The 27043-nt window shown below is 37.5% G+C and overlaps 1 protein-coding gene across 1 annotated transcript in view; it reads right to left on the bottom strand.

Moving 5' to 3' along the window:
• Positions 1–27043, bottom strand: part of MCF2L2 (MCF.2 cell line derived transforming sequence-like 2) — a 272800-nt gene that overhangs the window by 205207 nt on the left and 40550 nt on the right. The window contains exon 3 of the mRNA XM_047875619.1: positions 21920–22034. Within this exon, the coding sequence (XP_047731575.1) occupies positions 21920–22034 (115 nt within the window). The remainder of the gene's footprint in view (positions 1–21919; positions 22035–27043) is intronic.

Below are 27043 nucleotides of genomic sequence, written 5' to 3' on the forward strand. Positions count from 1 at the left end.
CTAATTAAGCTCTGGTGTTAATATATTTTCCTATGATTTGCCTTTTTCAGTAAGCTAGGTATAAAAAATTTTTTGGTTAACTGAAATTTTACCACATTGCCATAAAAACTGAGTCAAATATAGGGTAACCAACTATCCCAGTGTCCTGAATAGCTTCCTGGGAACGAGGATTTCAGTGCTAAAACACAGACAGTCTCAGAAAAACCAAGATAACTTGGTAACCCTAACTCAAATGCCTAATTCCAAGCATATGACTTCCCATTGGCATACTGCCCATGGGACTTCTTACTGGAGAAAATCAAACTTCTTTTTAGGACCATGTATGCTTGTTGGCAGTTACCCTGTGATTTTAAGTAGTTTTAGAAATTCTCTTTTGAATGGAAGCCCTCAAAGTTGTTCCTGAATGGAGTTAGAATAATTAACCTATTTTTTGAAAAGTATTATTCTAATTCATAAGTAAAGGATTCATAATGCATTCAGCCTTACAACATTCTCTTGGCATCTATATCTGTAAAATGGCAGGCTGGCACAAGTTCATCTCAAGTATTTCTTCCAACTCTAACATTCTATGACTCTAATTCTGTATACAGTAAAACCTTGCATTGCAAGTAACTTGTTGTGCAAGTGTTCTGCAAGATGAACAAACATTTCTAATAAGTTTTAAATTGATAAATGAGCGATGTCTTGCAATTCAAGTAGTATGTGATGCCAAATGTCACATGATCACAACTGAGCCAATGGTTCTTCTCTCTCTCTCTCTCTCTCTCTCTCTCTCTCTCTCTCTCTTTCTCACTGTGGGATTGTGGGTGATCATCTTCCATGCTTGAATGCTCTGTCTCAGGCCATGGTGTTTGGCAGAAATCAGTGATTTTTCAGAACACTGAAAGCTGCCCACAACTGGCACTAGTGTATTTTTGTCATTTCAAAGCACCAATGGACAGTCCTTTGCTTTCCCATACAAGAATAAGCTTAGGAATGCTTTGCTTCATTCTAGGTTAGGCTGTCTGAAGATATAGACCATTTCCTCTGTTGCCTCATTGCCAGTCACATTGAATACTATATATGACAAGAGTTTATTAATACTGTCCTATAGTCAACATCCATTAGTGATAGTGAAAGTCATCCTACACAATAACCCTCGTCTCTCTTGTCTCCCTCACACCAGCCATGAAGGTTTTCAAAAGTAAATGCAGGTTAATTTGTTTATTTTCTTTATATTTTGTATTTTCTTTATTATTTTGTGTTAGACGATTGTAATCATTTTTATATGAATATTTTTGGGTTGTAGAATGAATCATCTGAGTTTCCATTATTTCTTGTGGGGAAATTTGCTTTGATATACAAGTGCTTTGGATTACAAGTATGTTTCTGGAACAAATTATGCTTGCAAACCAAGGTTTTACTGTAATAACTTCAAGTCCTTGGGTCCATGGATGTACAAATTCAGTGGATAATTTTTGGAGTTTGGAAGAGATTATGAGGTAATCTCAAATTAAGGATGGAACACATAGGGGACAATTTATTTTGATCTTTTGAATATATCAAATTCTTCATTATATCTTCCCTACTCCTCAAACCTAGAACCTCAACTTTTGTCATCTTTTATGTATTCTTTGATGTCTACTCAAGAGTAGAAAGTGGCTTCCCATTTTCTCTGTAGGAAAAAACTAAGGTCTTTATTTAAAATTGGGGTGCCTGGGTGGCTCAGTTGGTTAAGTGTCTGACTTTGGCTCAGGTCATGACCTCACTGTTCATAAATTCAAACCCCACATTGGGCTGACTCCTGTCAGCATAGAGCCCACTTCAGATCTTCTGTCATCCTCTCTCTCTGCCCCTCCCCTGCTTACAATCTCTCAAAGAAAAATGAATAAATATTTATTTAAAAATATAAAAAATAAAATTAAAAAATAATTAAAATGGACTAGAGACTTCTGGGAAAGATGGTAGAGTAGGAAGACCCGAAGCTCACTGTGTCCCACAGATACAACCAAACAACACCCACATCAGTGTAAATAACCCAGAAAACAACCCAAAGTCTGGCAAAACAAACTCCACAGCTAAATGTAGAGAAGAAGCCACACTGAAGAGGGTAAGAAAGGTGGAGACACTGTTGGGAGCTGAACAGACCCCTCAGGACTGTCCACAGGAAGGAGGTTCACCTAGGGTACAGAGAGGGAAGAGGATCAGACCCTCACACCAGGCACCCAAGGCATGGGAAGCCCACATAGAAAAGATAAATCCCCATAATACTTGGCTTTGAAAAGCAGAGGGACATAATTTCACTAGTTCTTATAATCAATGGGGCTTAAGAGTTGGAACTTTAAAAATCAGAAGGCTCAACTCTGGGAGAACAGAGAGAGTAATAAGAAACTGAGTCCACATTCTTAAAGAGACAGCACAACAAACAGCCCCACTGAGATGCAGCATAGAAAAATGCCTGGAGTATACAGGAAGGAGATCTATTTACTAATCTCAGAGTATGTGCTGGAGGAGTAGGGGTCATTGAGAGACCTCTCTCAAGAACAAAAGAGCTGGTGGGCATCCTTTCCCTCCCTGCCAACCTAGATACAGAGACGTTTGCCATAAAGAGTGCAGCATCAACACTGTCTACGTAGCTCACTAACAATGCACCCCTGCCTCCACACACTTGTGTAGACACACCCCCTCCAACCCAGCCTCCAAAGCAGACCTATGGACTTTGCTGGCACCATGCCCACACACTCTCCAGAGGACTACCCCCCTCCACTCATGTGACAGGTGATTTCTAAAGCGCTCGAGGTTCCCTCCCACAGCAGACCTACGCAAACCTTGCTAATATCACACACTCCAACTTGGTGTTCTCCTGTGGACCTGTGCCCTCCAATACACCCTTGGCCAGAGCCCATCCAAAGTGGTGCCACAAGCCTGGAAGTTTGCAAGCAGTCCCAACAGAGACCAGCACTACTCCAAAGTGATTCCTGCCCTGAAGAGAGGGGAAGATAAGCATACACACAAGTCAGATTGCAGGTTTAGCAGTGGGCTGGGGGCAGACATCTGATCTTACTATAAGATCTGCCCACTAATGAAAGCTTCTCAGTAAACAACATAGGGAAAGTACCCTGCAGTTCCATGCCACCACATCTCTGTGCAAACACCTGGTCTGACTCAACTCAAGCCCAAGATGGTCCCAGTCTGGCCCACTAACAACACAGGGAACAAACCCTGCCCACAACAGGCCAAGACAGCCTTAGTGGGCAACTGGACTAAAGGTAAAAGTGACTCATTCTTAACAGTAGGGTGCACACAACACACATAGAAGATATCCTTGAAGCACCAGGTTCTGATGAATAGGGGACATTACACTGCAGAGCACTACAGGAATTCTTCTTCATAAGGCCACTACTTTCAAGAGCAGGAGACATAGCTGACTTTCCTAACACATAGAAGCAGAGTTTGACAAAATGAGGAGACAGAGGACTATGTCCTAAATGAAAGAATAGAAGAAAATCACAGCAAGAGAGCTAAATGAAACAGAGATACATAATATGTGTGATAGAGAATTTAAATGGAGGCCATAAATCTACTCACTGGACTTGAGAAAAGAGTGGAAGATCTCAGTGAGACCTTAACAAAGAGACAGAAAACATAAAAAAGAACTAATCAGAGATGAAAAACTCAATAATTGAAATTAAAAATACACTAGATGGAATAAATAGTAGAGTAGAGGAAGCAGAAGAATGGATCAGCCACCTGGAGAACAGAATAATGAAAAGCAATCAAGCTGGACAGGAGAGAGAAAAAAATTAAAAATGAAAACAGACCTAAGGAACTCAGTGCCATTATCAACTGTAATAACATTCACACTGTAGGGACCTGAGAAGAGGAGAGAGAAAAGGGGACATAAAATGTATTTGAAGAAATAATATCTGAAACCTTCCCAAATCTGGACAAGGAAACAGAAACCCAGATCTAAGAGGCACAGAGAGCCCCCAACAAAATCAATTCAAGGAGATCCATACCAAGACACACAGTAATTAAAATGGAAAAACATAGTGATAAAGAGAGAATTTTAAGAGTAGCAAGAGAAAAGGAAATAGAAAACAAGGAAAGAAAAGAAAACAAGGCTATCAGCTGATTTTTCAGCAGAAACTTTGCAGGCCAGAAGGGAATAGCAGACTGTATTCAAAGTGCTGAAAGAAAAACACCTGCAGCCAAAAATATTTTATCTGGCAAGGTTATCATTCAAAATAGGAGGAAAGATAAAGAGTTTCCCAGACAAACAAAAATTAAAGGAATTCATCACCACTAAGCAAGCCCTATAAAAAAGGTTAAAGGGGATGCTTTGAATGGAAAGGGAAGATCACATGTAGGAGTAAGAAAAGTAGGAAGCACAAAAGCAGTAAAATTAAATATATCTATAAAATCTATAAAATTTATAAAATAAATCAGTCAAAGGATTCACAAAATAAAAGGATATAAAGTATGACACCTTTTACCTAAGACATGGGGGAGGGAAGGGGAGGAGTAAAGATTGGGTTCAAATTTAAGTGACCATCAACTTAATATAGACTGTTAAATGCAGAAGATGTTATAAACAAACCTAATGGTAACCACAAATCAAAAACCAGCAATAGATAAGTGAAAAATAAAAAGAAAGGAATCCAGGTATATCACTAAAGAAAACCAGGAAAGTGTGAGGAAAAACAGCAAGAGAAGAAAAAGGAACAGAGAAGGACTACAAAAACAACCATAAACAAGTAAAAAAAAATGGCAATAAGTACATACCTATCAATAATTATTTTGAATGTAAATGGACTAAATACACCAATCAAAAGCCACAGTGTGACTGAATGGATAAAAAAGTAAGACTCATCTATATGCTGCCTACAAGAAACACATTTCAGACCTAAAGACACATGTAGATTAAAAGTGAAGAATTGGAAAGGCATTTATCATGCAAATAGAAGTGAAAGGAAAGTTGGGGTACAAATACTTACATCAGACAAAATAGACTTTATTTTTTTTTAATTTTTTTTAATGTTTATTTATTTTTGAGACAGAGACACAGCATGAGCAGGGAAGGGGCAGAGAGAGAGGGAGACACAGAATGTGAAGCAGGCTCCAGGCTCTGAGCTGTCAGCCCAGAGCCCGACACGGGGCTCAAACTCACGAACTGTGAGATTGTGACCTGAGCCGAAGTCGGACGCTTAACCAACTGAGCCACCCAAGCGCCCCAGACAAAATAGACTTTAAGACAAAGACTGTCACAAGAGACAAAGAAGGACACTATATAATTATAAAGTAAACAATCCAACAAGAAGAAACAACTATTGTAAATTTACACACTCCACATGGGAACACCTAAATACATAAAGCAGCTAATAACAAACATGAAGAAAGTAATTAATATGAATACAATAATAGTAGGAGTCGTTTAATCACCCCACTTACATCAATGGATATATCGTCCATACAAAAAACCAACAAGGGAACAGTGGCTTTGAATGATGCATTGGACCAGATGAACCTAACAGATAAATTCAGGATCTTCCATACTAAAACAGCTGAATACACGTTCTTGTCAATTGCACATGGAACATTCTCTAAAATAGATCACATAGAGAGACAAAGCATAAGAGACTCTTAAAAACTGAGAACAAACTGAGGGTTGATGGGGGGTGAGAGGGAGGGGTGGGTGTTGAGGAGGGCATCTTTTGGGATGAGCACTGGGTGTTGTATGGAAACCAATTTGACAATAAATTTCATATATTAAAAAAATAATAATAATAAAATAAAAAATAAAATAGATCACATATTAGGCCACAAATAAATTTCAACAAATTAAAAAAATTGAAGTCAATACCATTCATGTTTTCTGACCATATGCTATGAAGGTAAAAATCAACCACAAGAAAGGATCTGAAAAGAATTCAAATACAGGGAGGTCAAATAATATGCTACTAAAAAATAAATGTGTCAACCAAGAAATCAAAGAAAAAATTGAAAAACACATGAAGACAATTGAAAATAAAAATACAATGGTCCAAAATCTTTGGGATACAACAAAAATGATTCTAAAAAGAAAGTTTATAGCAATCCAGGCCTACCTCAAACAAGAGAAAAATCTCAGATAAACAACATAACCTTTCACCTAAAGAAGCTAGAAAAAGAACAAACAAATCCCAAAACCAGTAGAAGAAAGAAAATAATAAAGATTAGAACAGAAATAAATGAAACAAATACATCACATCAATAGGAGAAAATGTTAGAACCATACGATCATTCCAATAGATGCAGAAAAAGCATTTGACAAAGTACAACACACATTCATGATAAAAACTCTCAACAAAGTAGGTTTAGAGGGAACATATCTCAACATAATAAAGGCCATATATGAAAAGCCCACAGTTAACATCATACTCAATGGGGAAAAACTGGCAGCCTTTCCTCTTCCATCAGGAACAAGACAGAGATGTCCACTCTCACCACTTTTATTCAATATAGTACTAGAAGTCCTAGCCACAGCAATCAGACAAGAAAATGAAATAAAAGGCATCCAAATTGGTAAGGAAAAAGTAAAACTTCCGCTATTTGCAGATGACATGATACTATATAGAGAAAACTCTAAAATCGCCACCAAAAAACCACTAGAACTGATAAATGAATTCAATATGGCCATAGGATTACAAAATCAATATAAAAAAATCTATTGCAGTTCTATATACTAATAATGAAGTAGCATAAAGAGAAATTAAGAAAACATTCCCATTTATAATTACACCAAAAATAATAAAGTACTAGAAATAAACTTAACCAAGGAGGTAAAAGACCTATACCCTGAAAACTGTAAAACACTGATGAAAGAAACTAAAGGTGACACGAACAAATAGAAAGATATTCCATGCTCATGGATTGGAAGAACGAATATTTTTAAATTGTCTATACTACACAAAGCAATCTACACATTTAATGCAATCCCTATCAAAATACCAACAGCATTTTTCACAGAACTAGAATAATACTAAAATTCATATGGAACCGCCAAAGACCCTAGACAGCCAAAGCAGTCTTGAAAAAGAAGAACAAAATTTGTGGTATCACAATCCCCAATTTCAAGATATACCAAAAAGCTATCATAATCAAAAGTATGGTACTGGCACAAAAATAGACACATAAATCAATGGAACAGAAGAGAAAACCCAGACATAAACCCACAACTATATGGTCAATTAATCTTTGACAAAGCAGGAAAGAATATCCAGTGGGAAAAGGGCAGTCTCTTCAACAAATAGTGCTGGGAAAACTGGACAGCATCATGCAAAAGAAAGAAACTGGACCATTTTCTTACACCATACACAAAAATAAACTCAAAATGGATTAAGGACCTAAATGGGAGACCTGAAACCATAAAAATCCTAGAAGAGAGTCCAGGCAGTAACTTTTCTGACATTAGATATAGCAACATTTTTCTAGGTAGGTCTCCTGAGGCAAGGGGAAAAAAAAACAATATTAAACTATTGGAGGCCACATCAAAATGAAAAGCTTCTGCACAGTGAAAGAAACAATTAATGGAACTAAAATACAGCTAAATGAATGGCTCAAGATATTTGTAAATGGCATTTCTAATAAAGAGTTAGAATCCAAAATATATAAAGAACTTATACAACTCAATACCCAAAACCCCAAATAATCCAATTTATTTTTTTTAATATGAAATTTATTGTCAAATTGGTTTCCATACAACACCCAGTGCTCATCCCAACAGGTGCCCTCCTCAATACTCATCACCCACCCACCCCAACCCCCATCAACCCTCAGTTTGTTCTCAGTTTTTAAGAGTCTCTTATGCTTTGGCTCCCTCCCTCTCTAACCGTTTTTTTTTCCTTCCCCTCCCCCATGGTCTTCTGTTAAGTTTCTCAGGATCCATATAAGAGTGAAAACATATAGTATCTGTCTTTCTCTGCCTGACTTATTTCACTTAGCATAACACTCTCCAGTTCCATCCACATTGCTACAAAAGGCCATATTTCATTCTTTCTCATTGCCATGTAGTACTCCATTGTGTATATAAACCACAATTTCTTTATCCATTCATCAGTTGATGGACATTTAGGCTCTTTCCATAATTTGGCTATTGTTGAAAGTGCTGCTATAAACATTGGGGTACAAGTGCCCCTATGCATCAGCACTCCTGTATCCCTTGGGTAAATTCCTACCAGTGCTATTGCTGGGTCATAGGGTAGGTCTATTTTTAATTTTTTGAGGAACCTCCACACTGTTTTCCAGAGCGGCTGCACCAGTTTTCATTCCCACCAACAGTGCAAGAGGGTTCCCGTTTCTCCACATCCTCTCCAGCATCTAGAGTCTCCTGATTTGTTCATTTTAGCCACTCTGACTGGTGTGAGGTGGTATCTGAGTGTGGTTTTGATTTGTATTTCCCTGATGAGGAGCGATGTTGAACATCTTTTCATGTGCCTGTGGCCATCTGGATGTCTTCTTTAGAGAAGTGTCCATTCATGTTTTCTGCCAATTTCTTCACTGGATTATTTGTTTTTCAGGTGTGGAGTTTGGTGAGCTCTTTATAGATTTTGGATACTAGCCCTTTGTCTGGTATGTCATTTGCAAATATCTTTTCCCATTCCGTTGGTTGCCTTTTAGTTTTGTTGATTGTTTCCTTTGCAGGGCAGAAGCTTTTTATCTTGATGAGGTCCCAATAGTTCATTTTTGCTTTTAATTGGGGATGTCTTTGGGCCAAATGCCTTTTGCTTGCCTTTGGGGATGTGTCAAGTAAGAAATTGCTGCGGCTGAGGTCAGAGAGGTTTTTCTCCTGCTTTTTCCTTTAGGGTTTTGATGGTTTCCTGTCTCACATTCAGGTCCTTTATCCATTTTGAGTTTATTTTTGTGAATGGTGTTGGGAGACCTGGACAGCAACATGCAGAAGAATGAAACTAGACCACTTTCTTACACCATTCACAAAAATAACCAGCTTTTTAAAGGCAGAAACTATAGGAGATCTAAGGAGACAGAAATACATTTTACACAGGAGGATTCAATATACCAGTTTGAACACAAGACAGAATAGACACCATATCAAAAAGGTTATAGAAGACCTAACAAATATAATCAATAAGTAAGATCTAAGGGATATGTGTTGAACTTAATATCCTGGTAATAGAGGATTCGTCTTCCTCGCAAGCACACATGAAACATCACAAAAATTGATCATGATATGGACCACGAAAAAAAAAAACCCTAAAAATTTAAAAACCTTCTATTAAACAACTCTTTAGTAGGAGGGAATATAAAATACAGTTACAGAATATCTAAAATATAGTTATAATAAAAATACTACATATCAGAATCTATGGAATATATTTAAAGAGAAAATTCATAACCTCAAACATTTATATCAATAAAATGAAAGAAAGAAAATAAATTTAATTTTCAACTCAAAAATGAGAAAAAATAAAGAAAAGCCAAAAAAAAGCACAAGGAAGAAGGTATTAAAGATAAAGACAGAATGAAAAAGGTAGAGAAAAAGAAAGCAATAGATCTAACTAATAAATCAGAATCCCATTTTTTAATTAACAAAATAAATAAGTTATTAGCTAACTTAATCAAGGGCAAGGAAAGGACAAAGAACAGTTATACAAACTAAGAAACAGCAAAAGAAAAATAACCACTGAAACACCGGAAACTTAAAATCTTCAAGAAACTTTGCATATACCTCTATGCAAATAAACTCAGAAACCAAGGCATAAATAATTTCCTAGGAAAATATAATTTACCAAAATTGATCTCATTAGAAATACAAAGTTTAAACAGACCAATTTCCATAGAGGAAATAGAGAAAGTTATCAAGGCCCAAATCCACAGAGGAATTTCAGAAGGGAATTCAAATCATCATTGGCCATAAAGTCCCAATGCCACAAAAATTGTTTCAGAGCATAAAAACTGAAAGAAAATTTCAAAAGACTACTTATGAAGCAAGAATGACATTAATACCTACACCTAATAAAAACAGTACAAAAATAAAATCACCAGTTAACAGACATAATGGTAGAGAGATCTCATTTATAATGGCAACAAATGATGAAATACTTAGGAGTAAACTTAACAATAAATGTACAAACCTATGTCAGGAAGTTTTTAAACACTCCTAAAGACACAAAAGTAGATTCTAACAAATGGAAAGACTTTTCATGTTCTTGATGAGATTATTTTAACACCATAAATATATCACTTTTCCCTAAGTTACTTTATAAATTTAACAAAGTCCCAATGAAAAGACCAGCAAGCTTTTTTTTTTTTTTTTAATTTTTCAATGGAGCAAGATGCATACAAAGAAAACAAGAACAGTTGGGAAAAAATGAAGAAAGTAAGTAAAGCTTAAGGGGCCTGGAGGGGAAAGGGAATTAATCCTACCAGATGATAACCATACTTAAATTCTCTATAATTAAAATAGTGTGTAACTCACTTATGAATAGACCAATTAACTCTCAAATCACTGAGGCAAAGATGAACTCTTAAAATTATTGGTGCTGGAATAACTGAACATCCATTTGGAAAAAGATAAACTTATATCTATATCTCATATCACACACAAAAATAAACACCAAGTGCATCAAAGCTGACTGTAAAAAAGGAAATATTTATTACAAGAAAGCATGGGTGAATTCCCCTATCACCTAGGTATAGGAAAGTTTTCTGACAATGATTCAAAATCCAGATGCAATAGAAGAAACATTGATGCATCTTATGATATAAAAATTTTGCATGGCCAAAAACATCCTAAGCAAAGTGAAAGGACAATAAAAAGTGAGAGAAAATATATGCAGCATACATCACAGATAAAGGGCTAATATCCTTAACCCATAAAGAATTCTTAAAAATGAAGAGGAAGATAAAGGTAAAAAAAAAAGAAGAAGAAAAAAGAAAACACCTCAATGGAAAAAAGAGCAAAGACATTAATAGACTATGTATACATATAAAATGTGGGGCCCTTGGCTGACTCAGTCAGTGGAGCATGTGACTCTTGATATTGGGGTTATGAGTTCCAGCCCTATGTTGGGCATAGAGATTATATTTAAAAAATGTCAAGTGATAAAAGATGAAGAATATGAAAGAAAAGTTAAAGACACAGAAAAGAAATTCAGAAGATACAATATCCCTCTAATTTGAGTTCCAGAAGCTAGAAAACAGACTTGGAGGGAAAATATAATTTAAAAAAAAAAACAGAAAAATAAAGAAAAAATTCTAAGCCTAAGACAGACTTGAACCTCCAGTTCTAAGGTCCATTAGAATGAAAGAAAAAGTATGAAATTTCAAACCTGCAAAACCTAAAGAAAAAAAAAAAAACCAAAAGCTTCCTACGTTACAAAAGAAACAGCTTACCTATGAAGGAATGAGACTCAGATGTGAGACAGAACAGCATTCTTATTACTAAACACTGGCTGCTAGAAATCAATGCATCAATGCTATTTTACATAAAAAAAATTCCATATTCAGACAAACTGCCAATCAAGTGTGAGGACAAAGTGCAGCCATTTTTTTGACATTTAAAATCTTGTACATTTCTACTGGCACAAGAATAGACACTCAGATCAATGGAACAGAATAGAGAACCCAGAAATGGACCCACAAACGGATGACCAACTAATCTTTGACAAAGCAGGAAAGAATGTCCAATGGAATAAAGACAGTCTCTTCAGCAAGTGGTGGTAGGAAAACTGGACAGTGACATGCAGAAAAATAAACCTGGACCACTTTCTTACACCATACACAAAAATAAACTCAAAATGGATGAAGACCTAAATGCAAGGCAGGAAGCCATCAAAATCCTGGAAGAGAAAGCAGACAAAAACCTCTTTGACCTTGACCTTGGCAGCAACTTCTTATTCAACATGTCTCCAGAGGCAAGGGAAACAAAAGCAAACATGAACTATTGGGACCTCATCAAAGTAAAAAGCTTCTGCACAGTGAAAGGAACAATCAGCAAAACTAAAAGGCAACCAATGGAATGGGAGAAGATATTTGCAAACAACATATCAGATAAAGGGTTATTATCCAAAATCTATAAATATCTTATCAAACTCAATACCCATAAAACAAATAATCCAGTAAAGAATTGGGCAAAAGACATGAATAGACACTTCTCCAAAGAAGTTTCTGACTTCTTTGGAGTGTCCAGATGGCCGCCACATGAAAAATTCTCAACATCACTCATCATCATGGAAATACAAATCAAAACCACAATGAGACACTACCTCACACCTGTCAGATGGCTAACATTAATAACTCAGGCCACAACAGATGTTGGCGAGGATGTGGAGAAAGAGGATCTCTTTTGCACTGCTGGTGGGAATGCAAACTGGTGCAGCCACTCTGGAAAACAGTATGGAGATTCCTCAAAAAATTAAAACTAGAAATACCCTATGACCCAGAAATTACACTACTAGGTATTTATCCAAGGAATACAGGTATGCTGTTTTGAAGGGGCACATGCCCCCAATGTTTATAGCAGCACTATCAACAATAGCCAAAGTATGGAAAGAGCCCAAATGTCCATCAGTGGATGGATGGATAAAGATGTGGTATATATACACAATGGAGTATTACTCGGCAATCAAAAAGAATGAAATCTTGCCATTTGCAACTATGTGGATGGAACTAGAGGGTATTATGCTAAGGGAAATTAGAGAAAGACAAATATCATATGACTTCACTCATATGAGGACTTTAAGAGACAAAACAGATGAACATAAGGGAAGGGAAGCAAAAATAATATAAAACCAGGGAAGGGGACAAAAACATAAGAGACTCTTAAATATGGAGAACATACAAAGGATTACGGGAGGGGTTGTGGGAGGGGGGGATGGGCTAAATGGGTAAGGGGCATTAAGGAATCTACTCCTGAAATCATTGTTGCACTATATGCTAACTAACTTGGATGTAAATTGAAAAAATAAATTAAATTAAAATTAAAAAATTAAATTAAAAAAATTAAATCTTGTGCATTTCACTTACCATACACCCTTTCTGAAAAAGAAACAACTTGAAAGTTTTCCAATGAAAATGAAATCACTATGCTGTACACCTGAAACTAATATAACATTGTGTGTCACATATACTTCAATTAAAATTGTTTTTAATTTTTTTAATGTTTATTTATTTTTGAGAGAGAGAGACAGACAGAGTGTGAGTGGGGGAGAAGCAGAGAGAGAGGGAGACAAAATCTGAAGCAGGTTCCAGGCTCTGAGCTGTCTGCACAGAGCCCAAGAAGGGGCTGAGATCATGACCTGAGCCGAAGTCAGACAGTTAAACAACTGAGCCACCCAAACAATCCCCCCCCAAAAAATTTTTTAAATAAAAAAGAAGGAACAATCTTTCCAGAGATATGATAAAAAGCAATCCCAGGTTGACATCTGGCAACAGGTTCAGATAACAGCAATTATAAGGGTAGGCCAGCGGGCCTCAAAAAAAGTCTTCAAGAAAAAAATATATGTATTACATAAATTCTATAACAAAGAATCTGGAAGATATTAATAATGCAATATAGATATATGCTACTGTATAAACAAGAAAAAAAGACAATTAGAAATGCCAAGGGAGGGGTGTCTGAGTGCCTCAGTGGGTTAAGCTTCCAACTCTTGGTTTCCACTCAGGTCATGATCTCGGTTCCTGGGCTCAAGCCCCATGTCAGGCTCTTCACTAGCAATCCAGAGTCTACTTGGGATACTCTCTCCCTCTCTCTCTGTCCCTCCCCCTCTCTCTGTCCCTCTCTCTGTGCACACATGCACGTGCACACGCTCTCTCAAAGTACGTCGCACACACATGCACTTGCACATGCTCTCTCTCTCTCAAAATAAATAAATAAACTTAAAAAAAAAAGCAAAAGAAATGCTAAGGGAAAAGGTGAAAAAAAAAAAAAAAAGACATTGCCTGAGTCTGAAATGAATTAAACTGTGGCATGGATTTTTAGAAAAGAGAGCCTATCTACCTTAATATGTGAGGCACTCCTTTGAGTGACACAGGTTTAATGACATAGAATTACATTTCTTACTCTAGAGGTATGAACATATTACATGTATAAATGCATTTTACTGATTTCTGTGTATAGAATCAACTAGAGTCAAAGAAAAACCCACATATAGTAAAAATGTAAAATACATTATAAGTCTTACCAACTGAAAGAAAGTGGTATATAGGTAGAATAACTTGAAAGATGAGAGACAGAAAAAAGATGGAAATATATGGTAAAAAAATCAACAGATATTATCTAAGGTTGCTGCATCACCAGATAGAATTAACTGTGTTATTTAAATTTATCATGGTAACCATTGTATGATCTAAAAATAATAATGTAACTAACAAAAATTGGGGGATGAAAGGGAGCAAGGACAGAGAAGCATCATAAATATACAAAATTCACTTTTCATAGCAAAGAACCACAAGATATTGTCTAAAGTTGATAATCAAAAAATAAAAACAAATATGTAAATTAGCACCATGGACATCACCACCATAATATTATCTAAAAGTTTCACATTATGGTTGGTGTAAATAGCACCAAGCCAGCAGCCAAGAAATCTAAATCCTAAGCTTTACTTTTCACTAGCTATGTATAGTTCTCAAACTGTGATCCTCAGACCAGCAGTGGTAGCATCTCCTGAAAACTTGTTAGAAATCCAAATTATGTGGCCTCATCCAAACCTACTGAATCAGAAATTTGGAGTGGGACCAGCAATCTGTGTTTTAGCAAGTCCCCCAAATTCTGCTGTATGCTAATGTCTGGGAACAACTAATCTAGACCAGGAGCCAACAAACTGCAGTCCATGTGTCAAATCCACTCCACACCCATTTTGTAAATAAAGTTTTATTGCAACACAGCCACACTCATTGGTTTATATATTATCTATATTTGCTTTTCCGCAAAAACAGCTGAGCTCAGTCATTGAGGCAGAGATCATATGGCCTGCAAAACCTACAATATTTACTCTCTGATCCTTTACAGAAAAAGTTTGATGGCCTTCAACCTAGAATATTCTGACTGATAATACTGAGTGCACATCATTACTAAATGCAATTCAATGTTTACCATCCCAGTGAAGTTGTATAGATTATTCAATCAGAAAGGTACTTGTGCTAATAATGTCTAGAGTCTTTTAATAATATTTTAATAAGGTATTTTTAATAAGGTATTATGGAGTAACTGAATCCTCCTACCCCATCATTCTCAGGACCCCTTAAACTAGTAAGTAATAAATAGTAAAGAACCATGTAATAATTGGTAAATCAATAAATAGTATAAAGAATAAAATAAACAGCAAAAGTCAACACCCTCTGTGGCTCACAGAGTTTTAGGAAACATTACTGACAACATAATGACTTGTAGAGGGCATGATGAGCTGCTTGCTCTCCATCAAAAGCTTGATTTTTAAAAAGCAACATTCAGGGGTGCCTGGGTAGCTCAGTCAGTTAAGTGTCCAACTCTTAGTTTCAGCTTAGGTCATGATCTCACGGTTCATGAGTTTGAGCCCCAAGTCGGGCTCTGTGCTGACAGTGTAGAACTTGCTTGGAATTCTCTCTCTCTCCACCCCCCCCCCATCTCTTTCTATCAAAATAAATAAATAAGCTTAAAAAAAAAGCAGCATTCACATTTTAAAGTTAATACCACACCCAACATCTTGCCCAATTTCATCTCAATTCTTCAGACCACCCCATCACCAAAACAACCCACATCACATAATAAATAGATGAGCCTATTTGTTAGACTGTGGCAATTATCTTCTTTATAACTGATAATACCACTGAATAAGGCCAAATTCCAGATATTTACAACCATTAGCACCCATAAATTCAAGCAAGAGGCTGTGCTTTGAATGTCTAAAGAAATCTAAATTGAACATATCAGAAAAGGGAAAGTAGGCTCCTATCTGAAAAGGACAGGTGACACAATGCAGGATAGTTAAGATATTCCAAAGCAAATGAACAAAGAAAAGCCATTATGCACACACTAGCTCATCCTACTGGTGAGAAATACTGTCAGACTCCTAGTCTTACACAGAGAAGGACAAGAATCTAACATATTAAATGTTTTTCTGCCCTCTAAAATAATTCATTCAAATTATCTTGGCCTATAAGACTTACTTGCCAGTGTTACCATTTATTCACAACAAATCCATGGGGTGCTCTCAAATTTCAAGTCTTGGCTGGCTGTCTAAGGTCTGGTCTCTCAAGGCATCCTTTCTGAGGGCTCTGAAGCAAATCCACCCACCCTGGGCAATGCAACAGGCCAACAAGACTCCCCATCCTGGACCTCTATCCTTAGAAGTCAAAGAAATGATTCCATCTCCCTGACTCTGAGGAGCAATGCCACAGCCAGCCCAAGAAATAACATACCTCACCCTTGCCACTCAATCAAAGCAGATCTTTTCCAATTAATGCTATTCAAAGCCATTTAAAAACAGGTGCTTTTCTATTGCCTCCATAAGTAAGAGGCCCAGAATGAACTAACTTCATTGGTGGGGCTAGTTTCTAAAGCTGACAAATTGTTATATTTATTCAGTGTTTTCATTTATTTATTTATTGTTTGTTTGTTTCTTTGTTTAGAGGGGAAAGGGGCAGAGGGAGAAAGAGCAAATCTCAAGCAGGCTCCATGCCCAGCTCAGTGTGGAGCCTCACACAGGGCTGAATCCCACAATGCTGGAGTCATGGCCCAAGCTGAAATCAAGAGTCAGATGCTTAACTGGTTAAGCCATCCAGGCGCCCCATTCAGTCTTTTAATACAAAAGAGAAACTCTCATTATAATTCACAAGGCAAATAGTTGCAATGTCCTTCTCCCCTCCTTTCCTAAAGTAGAAATGCCAGACAGCATTCTATCAGACAGCATATCATAAATGAGGATCTGACTCATCTCAAAGACTATTAATCAGACTTTATGGGAGGAAAATGGACATAGGAGAATTCTTCAAACTTAAACAGGTCTCTCAACAAATTCATTTATAGAAAAGGTCCTTTAGAAATAGTAAATAATCAGGGATGCCTGGGTGGCTCGGTTGGTTAAGCATCCGACTTTGGCTCAGGTCATGATCTCACAGTTCATGAGTTTGAGCCCCACTTTGGGCTCTGTGGTGACAGCTGGGAGCCTGGAGCCTACTTTGGATTCTGTGTCTCCTCTTTCTCAAAAATAAATAAACATTTTTAATAAATTTAAGAAATAGTAAATAATCATAAAATTCACCACTGTTCTGAAACGTGACTGTTGTACTATCTAATAAAAGTACTTTCTCCAATCCCTTTCTTTTTTTTATTCTTTTTTTTTTAATGTTTATTTTTGAGAGAGAGTCTGAGTGGGCAAGGGGTAGAGAGAGAGGGAGACAAAGAATTCAAAGCAGTCTCCAGGCTCGGAGCTGTCAGCACAGAGCCCGACGCGGGTCTTAAACTCACAAACTGCGAGATCATGACCTGAACCAAAGTCAGAGGCTTAATGGACTGAACCACCCAGGCGCCCCCCCCCCCCAATCCCTTTCAAATAATGAACTCAGAATTGGACTAAAACAAAGAAACTAAATAGAGTAATTCAGTAATAAAAATCCATGCTGGGAGTTATACAAATATTGATTTTGAGAAAAACAACTGTGATCTAAAAATAGCTGACCTCAGTTGTTCAGAATGTTTTTACTAACGCCTTTTCAAACTGCTTGGCTACAATCTGTAGCCACAGGAAACATGTTTTAAGTGACAATATCTTATATAAGTAATACCTCTGAGAAACTGACTCCTAGGTTTATCCTGTTACTGTTATAAGATAGATTCTGAAAACCCTTAGTAGTATAAATACATAGCAGATGGTACCTGATAGGCTAAAGTGAGCCCTCAGTTGTTATTGGAAACATAATGGTGATGTGGCAATGATACTTTTTATATTTTATATATATTTTAATACCATGAGATCCATGTGGGAAGATTTATAATTCAATGGTTATGTATTACATATAATTCACAAAGATACCCCAGAGTCAGGGAAGCTCAGGAAATAGAATTTTTGGCTTTTATTGCATTTAGAGAGAAGAAATACAGAACTATGAAGGCAAAAGTAGAAGACTGGGTGCTGCTCTCGTTCTGTCTTTTAACTTCCCCACATGCCCCAGTACTGCATCTTATCCAAAAGCTAAGACTGAGTCCGCATTTTCTTCCTCACACCTCAAGTGTTCCTTCCCTTTGACCACAGTGTCTCCCTATCAGCACCTAGCACAGTGAGTTTTACCCTTGGCTGCACACTGGGGTCACCTGAGTTGCTTCCAGCACTACTGGAGCTCAAGTCACACCTTGAAAAATTCTGATTTTAGTCTGGTCTGGACGTCAGCATATTTGAAAACTCCCCAAGTGATGCTAATGTGCAGCTAAGATGGGAACCACATCCTAGCATACTTTTGGAAAGGAAGAACCAGGCAAAGTAATGAAATAAAACAAGACGAGACAATGAAAACCAAAATGGGGGCTCAATCCCACATGCCCAGACAAGCAGTAAGATCTGTCTGGTAGTACAGTTCCTAAAGCCGTTAGTTTCTCACTCTCCCCCTCCCCCATCCCAATTGGCCCCAACACCTGTCCTTTCTGTCCATCCCTTTCTACCCAGTCCTCCTGTCAACACGCTAGCTCACACCCTTTCACTTTGCGCCCATCCGAGTCTAGAAGCCCTTAATCAGTCTCCTGCCTCCTTTTCTTGGCTCCATCTGATCCACTCTGCACACCACCACCAGATTAATCTGGTTGTCATTCCCCACCTCAAAACCTCCAGCCACCTCTTCCTGCCCATTATTTCTAAACTACTCAACTTGGTGGGAAAGGCCTTGCCTAGTCTGTTTCCAGATGTCTTTCCAGCTCTCGTTTCTCACTACTGAAAAGGAGCCTCACTCTGTTCTGATCAACTTGGATGGCCAAAGTTCCCCAAACACACTCTTTTTAAGACTTCAAAAACCAGGGGGGGTTGGATAGAAGTCAAATATTTTGCCCCAGATCACACAGCTAGTGAGCAGTAGAATGTGGATTGCGTTCCAGATTTGGGCTGTGTCCAGAGCTCTTAAACACCACCTTATTCTCTCTTTCTGGAATGTTGCCTTGCATATCTACCTGTGGAAATCCTACCTATCTTTTCACCTTCATTCCTAAAGGTTTCCTTGTTTTTCCTGTCTTAAGTGACTTTTCTCTCTTCTGATCTTCTATAATACTTTGTTTGCATATTTCACAAGCTATCATGACAACAGAGTCATGTGATGAGCTTCCTGAGGTTCAAGACATTGTCTTATGGCCTTGTTGGTCCTTTATAGCACCTAATAACACCAACCACCACACTGTTGGCACTCAGCAAAGATCTAGTGAAGAATGAGCTGCCGTGAGAAGCTTTCTTCACTCACCCAACCCAGCCACAATGAGAGGTCCTTATTAATTTCAGGAACAGAGATATCCTTTCCCCTTTCCTGCCATCCTCCTCTTCTAGTACATCAATTCTTGTTCTGTGTCATGAGCAACTGCCTATAAAACATTTTGCAACCTGGGAAGGGCTCTGTTGCCTGGTTACCACTGTAAGACTTAGGAAGATGCATATTGTGAAAATAGGAATTATAAAAAACAAGGCTGGTTTCATTCTCTGGAACCTGAAATGGAACCTGGAAAGCAAGGTTCATGTCAAATTCCCCTTTTGGGCCTTCTTACCCATTGTCTCTGTTTTATGTGGAAAGAAAGAGGGGTGGGGCTCTTTATGTTGAAAGAAAGAGGGGTGGATATGAGCAAATGCCAAGAAGAGAAAAGGGGAATAACTGGTCAGACAGCTATTCTTTCTCAAGAAACAAACAGCATTCTAGGAAACTAAAAAACTTCCTATTTGCCAGAAATTATATAGGGAATATAGAACAGAAAAAAAGACATCAAGCCAAAAAAAAACAGTAGCCCCTTGTTTTGTCTTATTTCTACATCTAGGAGATAGGGGTTCTACCCCTCTATGCTTCTCTCTACACTGGTCCAGATAGCACTCAACGTATGCTTCTCAGTGTGACTCAGAAAAGGCTACAAGTACAAGACAAAAACAACCCATTTGTTTAGCATATGACTGCATCGGGGATTCAGTAAAATTCAACAGTGAGTTTTAACCAAATATAATGAGAATAGGTGGAGGCACTTCCACCTGTTGCCCACCTCCCTGCTCAACCCTTTCCTTTGCAGCTCCCCATGGAAGGAGAAGTTGCTGAACTGATGGGTGTCATTATTTTGGAATGCAATTGAGCCAAAGAGGGAGACCAGGTTCAACTCCCTACAACCCAAGGAGGTTAAGGCAGGAGTGAGGACTGAGTTCCTCTCTCTCTGTCAGCAGCCTCCTTCTCACCCTATAGCAAATACTCTTTTTTTTTTATTGAAATGAATTCTATCAGAACTGGAAATTCTACCAACAATACTTCTGACACCCTACTATGTGCAGGGCACACTGTGCTAGAGCTAGGGCTAAAAGAAAAAAAAAACAAGAAAACAAAACAAAAGCATTTGGTCCCTACTCTTGAGCCATTCACAGTCTAATGGGAAAGGCAGAAACAATTTCCATATACTACAGTGTTATATAAGAGCTAAGCTCAGGTGTCTATGGAAATTAAGAGTCTGTGAGAGCGAAACTGAAGTTGGGGAAGGATTCCTTGAAGAAATGAGGTCAGACTGAAAGCTGATGAATGTGTAGAAGTTAGATAGGCCAAGAAGGATGGGAAAGGTCTCAACAGAGAGAACCACATGAGCACAGCCCAGAGACACACACAGCATCCTTCCTTCAAAGCAACAAAACCCCAAATCCTTACGCATCTGCATAACACATACCATTTTCAGGGATCAAAGGAAGAAAGGAAAGGAATTGGTTACATATAATTTAAGCAATAAACTTTGAAGAAGTGCATTAAAAAATAAAATCCATAGCTCTCTCTGAGGAAATATGAATAGTAATAAACAAAAACAAAAATAAATCTTTTAGAGTGGCTTTGGTTAAAGCAAATAACTCAACTTCCTAATCTCCACAGGCGGGATGAAATTGCAAGTGGCCTTTCAATGACAAAGCTGGTGTTGACCCCGAAATCACATGAGGCAGATGGAAGACAAGCTAAACAGCACACACATGGCCGTTGTGTAAATTCCTAACCTCACAGCAATTTAAGTAAGAGATGACATCATAAGCCCTATAAACCATGGAGGGAAGGGCCTTTCCTGGCTGGAGACTGGACACAGCACTATCAAAGAGTTGGGTTTGGGCCTCATTCCCAGCTCTATCTTTGTCTGTAAAATGGTTCATCAATATGAACTCTGTCCCACACTCCACCCCTTGGAAGCCTGGGTATTGACTGACTCAACTCGATAAAGGTGTAAGGCTCAGGCTAGAGAAACAGCAGATGCCCAAAAACATCTCTGTCATATTCTCAGCTACAAGCACAGTTTTTATTCTCAGCCTTTGTTTTCTTGCTCTGTGCCTTAGATTCTCCATCTGAATATGGAGAATTCCTCCTTATTTAGGGAAAATAAACTAAATAGCTCCTAATATGGCTTGACTTCCTTGAGAAATGGTCATGTGTCCCAGATGACAGGCCCTAGGAAGCTAGAATCACCTTATTCTACTGCAATAAACCTGAAGGGGCAGATGCAGCATTAGCATGTTCAACCAATGTTTCATTCACTCAACAGTGTTTACTAAGTACTTCCTATGTGTGAATCATAGTCAAAACTGACATTGTTTTCTAGCCTCTTCCCCTATCCCTTGTCTGTGAGGGATACATCAGAGAAACTGGCCACGCTACATACCAGCATGGGCTGCACTCAGCAAAAATTCCATCTCAACCCAGCCCTGTCACATGGGAAATTCAGAATAAACTAAGTGACTGGGAAGCCAGCAAAATGCTGTGTTCAACTCACCTGGGGATGCTAGTCAGGTAGGTCATGACATTCAGGAAGTCTTCCTCTGGGATGTGTTTGAACCCCACAAACTCTGGAAAAGTGATGATGGGGGCACCGTCTTTCCCTCGGCCTCCTGCAACAAAAATGGGTGGTCAAGATGTTAACAAAATGTTTTCATGTCACATCTCTGCAGGTAAGCGACTTTGATTAATGTCAAGTGGGGAGATACATACTGGCCTTCCCCTTTTCCATCTGTATTATTTCAGACTAGAAAGTGGGAAGACTGACATGGAACTATTTTGAACAAGTCTCCTCTTCAGGCTTGCTCAAGTGATATTGTGAGAATTCAATTTTTAAATCCTCTGAAGACAGTTAGTGTATAAAAGATAGTACTAATTTAATTACTTCAGCACAAGTGGAACAGTAAGTAATGTCAATACAAATATATAATATTGTTCTTAATTTTTGTAGTCAATAAATGTCAAAGTTAAAGCATGGTGGTCAAGTGAGTTTTGTTCTGAAGTCAGCCTGGTTCAAATCCTGCTCTGCCACTTAATTTCTATGTGACTTCATGCAAAGATAGTTCATCTAAATAGGATTTTCCATAAATATATATACATATATAATAGGAATAATATTTTTACCTACCTCTAAAGGTATTGTGAGGATTAAGTGAGAACATATATGAAAAACACATTAGTAGAGTGCTTATTACATATAAGTGCTTAATAAATAGTGACCATTATATGGTTATTATTATTACAAGGAGGCAATATTATATTTATTATTATTACAAGGAGGCAATAACCACCTGCCCTTCAATAACTTACCAACAGGGGTATAAAACATCACTGTAAGAATAAAAATGTAAAATTAATATTTAAATATTTAATCCAGGGGTACCTGGGTGGTTTAGTTGGTTAAGCTTCCGACTTCAGCTCAGGTCATGATCTCACTGTTTGTAAGTTCAAGCCCCTCATTGGGTTCTGTGCTGACAGCTCAGAGCCTGGAGCCTGCTTTGGATTCTGTGTCTCCCTCTCTCTCTGCCCCTCCCCCACTCATGCTCTGCCTCTCTCTCAAAACTGGATAAACATTTTTAAAAAGTTTTTATGTATTTAATCCATTGGAGCAGACGCCACTAGATTAAATTAAATGGATTATATTTCCTCATCTCCTTGCAGCTAGATGCAGCTACATGACTGAGTTCTAGCCCCGTGGTTCTCAAATTGTGTCCCAGGTACCCAGGGAACCACGGTGAACTCGCAAGAACATCATTAATATTTTAAATGTTTGAGGGAAACAGCAATAGTTGGCATGTATCAGACAACATGCATGCTACTAGCTTGAGGTAGTTCAAAGTTTCAACATTAAATTGCACCACATTCTTTTGAAAGTCATTGCATCCTTGTGAAGTTGGGGTTTTGGTGACTGCTGAGATAAAAAGCAAGCGCAGTATGAAAATTAATATAGAACAGGAAACAAAGGTGGTGATGTCCAGTCTCATTCCGAGATTCAAGATTATTGTAGTTACCTAAGAATGAAATGTAAACATTACTTTTTCTTTCAATTTACATGTATTATTTTTTCAAACAGCTACCAAACTGTTAGGACATACAGACTTACTAAGTGATTTTAACTGTTAGATATTGCTTTTGGCCAAGAAAGACTGTGAAAATACTAAGATAGACTGAGATATATATCTGAGACTGAAAAACTAAGCACCAAGAACTGAGTAAATTGGGGAATCTATGTCCTCCCTGACAGGATAGGAGCTGAATTGCTGAGAGCACTGCCAGGTTATGTCTATGGAGGGAAACCACTTTAAGAAAAATAATGGCTCCCAAGAGAAGCCAACTACAAATGACTGCATGTATTTCACATATGTAATGAAAGAGGTAGGGCAGGGTGTGGCTTAATGACAATTGTGTGATTAAGAAGGGTGTGGGATCAATGAAGAAATTACAGAAAAGGGCAACTCAGAGAAGCAAATGCAGGTCATGTCTTGTCAATGATGCTATCCTAAGGAAGGAGGGACCTGGCCTACCATCATGAGAATCTAGGCCAGTCTACCAGATGACAGTACCATTGAGGTTATCCAATCCACTCTGCTGCTCTGAGTCCATACCTGATAAGTATCTTCTGATTATACTCTGACTATCCATGTAAATTTCTTCCAAGGCAAAAAATGTGCTGTCAAGCACATCATGAAAAAATTTTCATCATGAAAAGATTGAATCAGTCTTGTAGTTTTCTATACCAGTCTCTTTTAGGTATTGTTCACGTAGGGTTAGGCTCTAAGAGACCAATCACAATGGAATGAAACTGTGTGAGACTTGTCTGATGACTAGACACTCTTCTCCAGGAAGTAGCTCCTTAATAATTCTACGCGTTTATTTTAAATTAAAAAAAAAAGTTAACTGCATATTAAATGTTTGTCAAACTTTGACTTGGAGATTAAGATGCCTCATTATGCTGACTGAAAACAACTTAAATCAGGATACTATCAGCTTTCACCTCATATTTTTCCTCTTTGCAGTCATACAGCCATAGGAAGTCTTAGATGAATGCAAATTAAGAGAATTTACATCTCCAGTAAGGCTAAATTTAAATGCATTATAACACTGTACTAATTGCATAGCCAATATTTGCCAAGAAAATGGCTAAAACATTTCAAGGAATCAAAACACCCTAAAAATATTCATTAAGGCATGATTATACTATTTAATGATTGTCTTTTACTGTTGATTATAAAATAAAGCTCTTCACACCTAAATGTAGAAAGATAGGTGGAGTGTTCTTGTATCTTGGTTTATACCAATACTGAACACCACAGAGGCCCAAGGTTGACTGGGGACACCACCTGCGGTTGAACATTAAACGTGACAGACAGAAGCACCAAGGAAACAAAGCTAAGCCTCCAGACAGCCATTGACCACCCGCACCAAGGCATTTGGTGCCACCTTGTGAGAAAATGTGGAAATGCAAAAGGATGAAAGCATACCAAAGAAGCCCTATTCAAGGAAATAAAGAACACCAAATTACTTGGAAGTAAAATGGTGACTTAAATAAAATAAATTTCAGTACTCCTGGTATAACTTTTACCTGTTCACTAAATGGAAGAGGACTAGGTTTACTGCAGAAAACAGTAGTGAGTACTTGAGAGACATAAAATTGTTCCTATGAGGGTCTGAGTGTTGGCTGGCACGGAGACTTCTGTCCTACTATAGAGGAGAATTTGGAATGCTAGCAAATCCTATAGAAGATGGTGAAGACCAACAATGAAAGAGAGAGTGAGGCAGTTAATGCTATTTGCCTTCCAATATCCGTTTTCCTTTTCTCTCCCTGCCAAAAAAAAAAAAAAAAAGATTTCAGCTGGGAAAATGGCAATACCACTTCCTGGGAGGCACTTTAGAAAACTCAGGGCCTGGGATACCAAATCATCTGTCCTACATAATATTGTCCTACATCCTGTGTGATTTCTGAATATCTTAATAGAAACTCTATGTAAGTGAAAAATCCATTTATAGTGATATTTATAGTGATCAGATCCTATAAACCCAGTTTTATACATAATAATAGAGGGTTTTTTAATATTTTTCCATTTTATTGAGACATAACTGACACAATTAACAATGTATTAGTTTAAGGTATGCATATAATGATTCGACATATGTATACATTATAAAATGGTGACCACAATAAGTTTAGCTAATACCCATCACCTCACAAATCACCTTACAATTTTTTTTTCTTCAGATCTATTCTCTTGGCATTTTTCAAATACACTATACAGTATTGTTAACTATAGTCACCATGCTGTACATTACATCCCCAGAACTTAGTTATCTTATAACTGAAAGTGTGTACTTTTGACCACTTTCCTCCATTTTCCTCACCCCCACCCCACCTCTAGCAACCACCAATTTTTTTCTCTGTTTCTGTGAGTTCATTTTTTTAAGATTCCACCTACAAGTAACATCATAAAGTATTTGCCTTTCCTTATCTGACTTATTTCACTTAGCATAATGCCCTCAGGTCCACCCATGTTGTCACAAATAAGAAGTTATTTTTATATTGTTTTAATATATACTAAATTTTTCAAGAATGCAACTACCCTACACATTCAAGGAAGTTAATACTTACTTTGTTCAGAATTTATCAACTTTGTTCAGAACTGTATCAACCATTATTTACCCTTTCAGAAAACCGTTACAGTAAGGCTACTCGGGGTGTCTGATCACCTATACCACACCCCAGCATTTACAGCTATCACATTCATGGTAACCAAGCACCTGACTACTTTATTATTTTTTTCTAGTATAGCTAGAAATACATATTGAAATACATATTATTTTACTATGTTTATTTTCCTTTTATTTCTCCTTTATTGCTCTCCTTTACATTTTCTTTTTTTCTTTTTTTTTTTCTGTATATACATAAACAGGGGGTAGCTATTCACCCTCTGTGAGCACACAACTAAACTACACTGCTAGCTTCCCATGCTATTAAATGTATCTACGTAAGCGATCCAGGTTCAAGTCAATGGCGTATGGTGCGTGCTGTTGTTGAGCCGAGGCTTTTAAGAAGCAGTATGCTCTCTTTTCCCTGTCTGCTTTCTGGATACAAATCATAAGACAGCCATAAAATGGATAATAGTAATATAAGCCACAAAGTGAAAGGAATCTTCATGATGAAGATGGAGAGAAATCATCTGCTGACCATGAACATACATGTTGAACTGCTCCAAGAGAAATAACTAAATTTCTATTGTGTTTGTTTGAACTACTATGCACCTTGGAGTCTATTTAGTATAGCTGTTCAGTCCACCCTAACTAACACAGGTCATGGTATCCACAAATTTCAACTCAGGATAGTGGGGGCAATACAAATCATTTGTTATAAAAAGAAGGATTGGGACCAACATGATTGAGAACCATTTCTGTAGTCTACACTGCTCAATACAATAGCCACTAGACATATGTGGTCGTTGAGCACTTGAAATATGACCAGCCCAAATTGAGATGAACTGTAAGCGTTGAAATACAAACTAGATTTCCAAGACGTAGTACAAAAAAATGTAAAGCATCTCAACAATAACTTCGAATATTGATGACATGTTGGAATAATATTTTAGATATATTG

This window comes from Prionailurus viverrinus, chromosome C2, assembly GCF_022837055.1.
Source record: "Prionailurus viverrinus isolate Anna chromosome C2, UM_Priviv_1.0, whole genome shotgun sequence".
Taxonomy (NCBI): domain Eukaryota; kingdom Metazoa; phylum Chordata; class Mammalia; order Carnivora; family Felidae; genus Prionailurus; species Prionailurus viverrinus.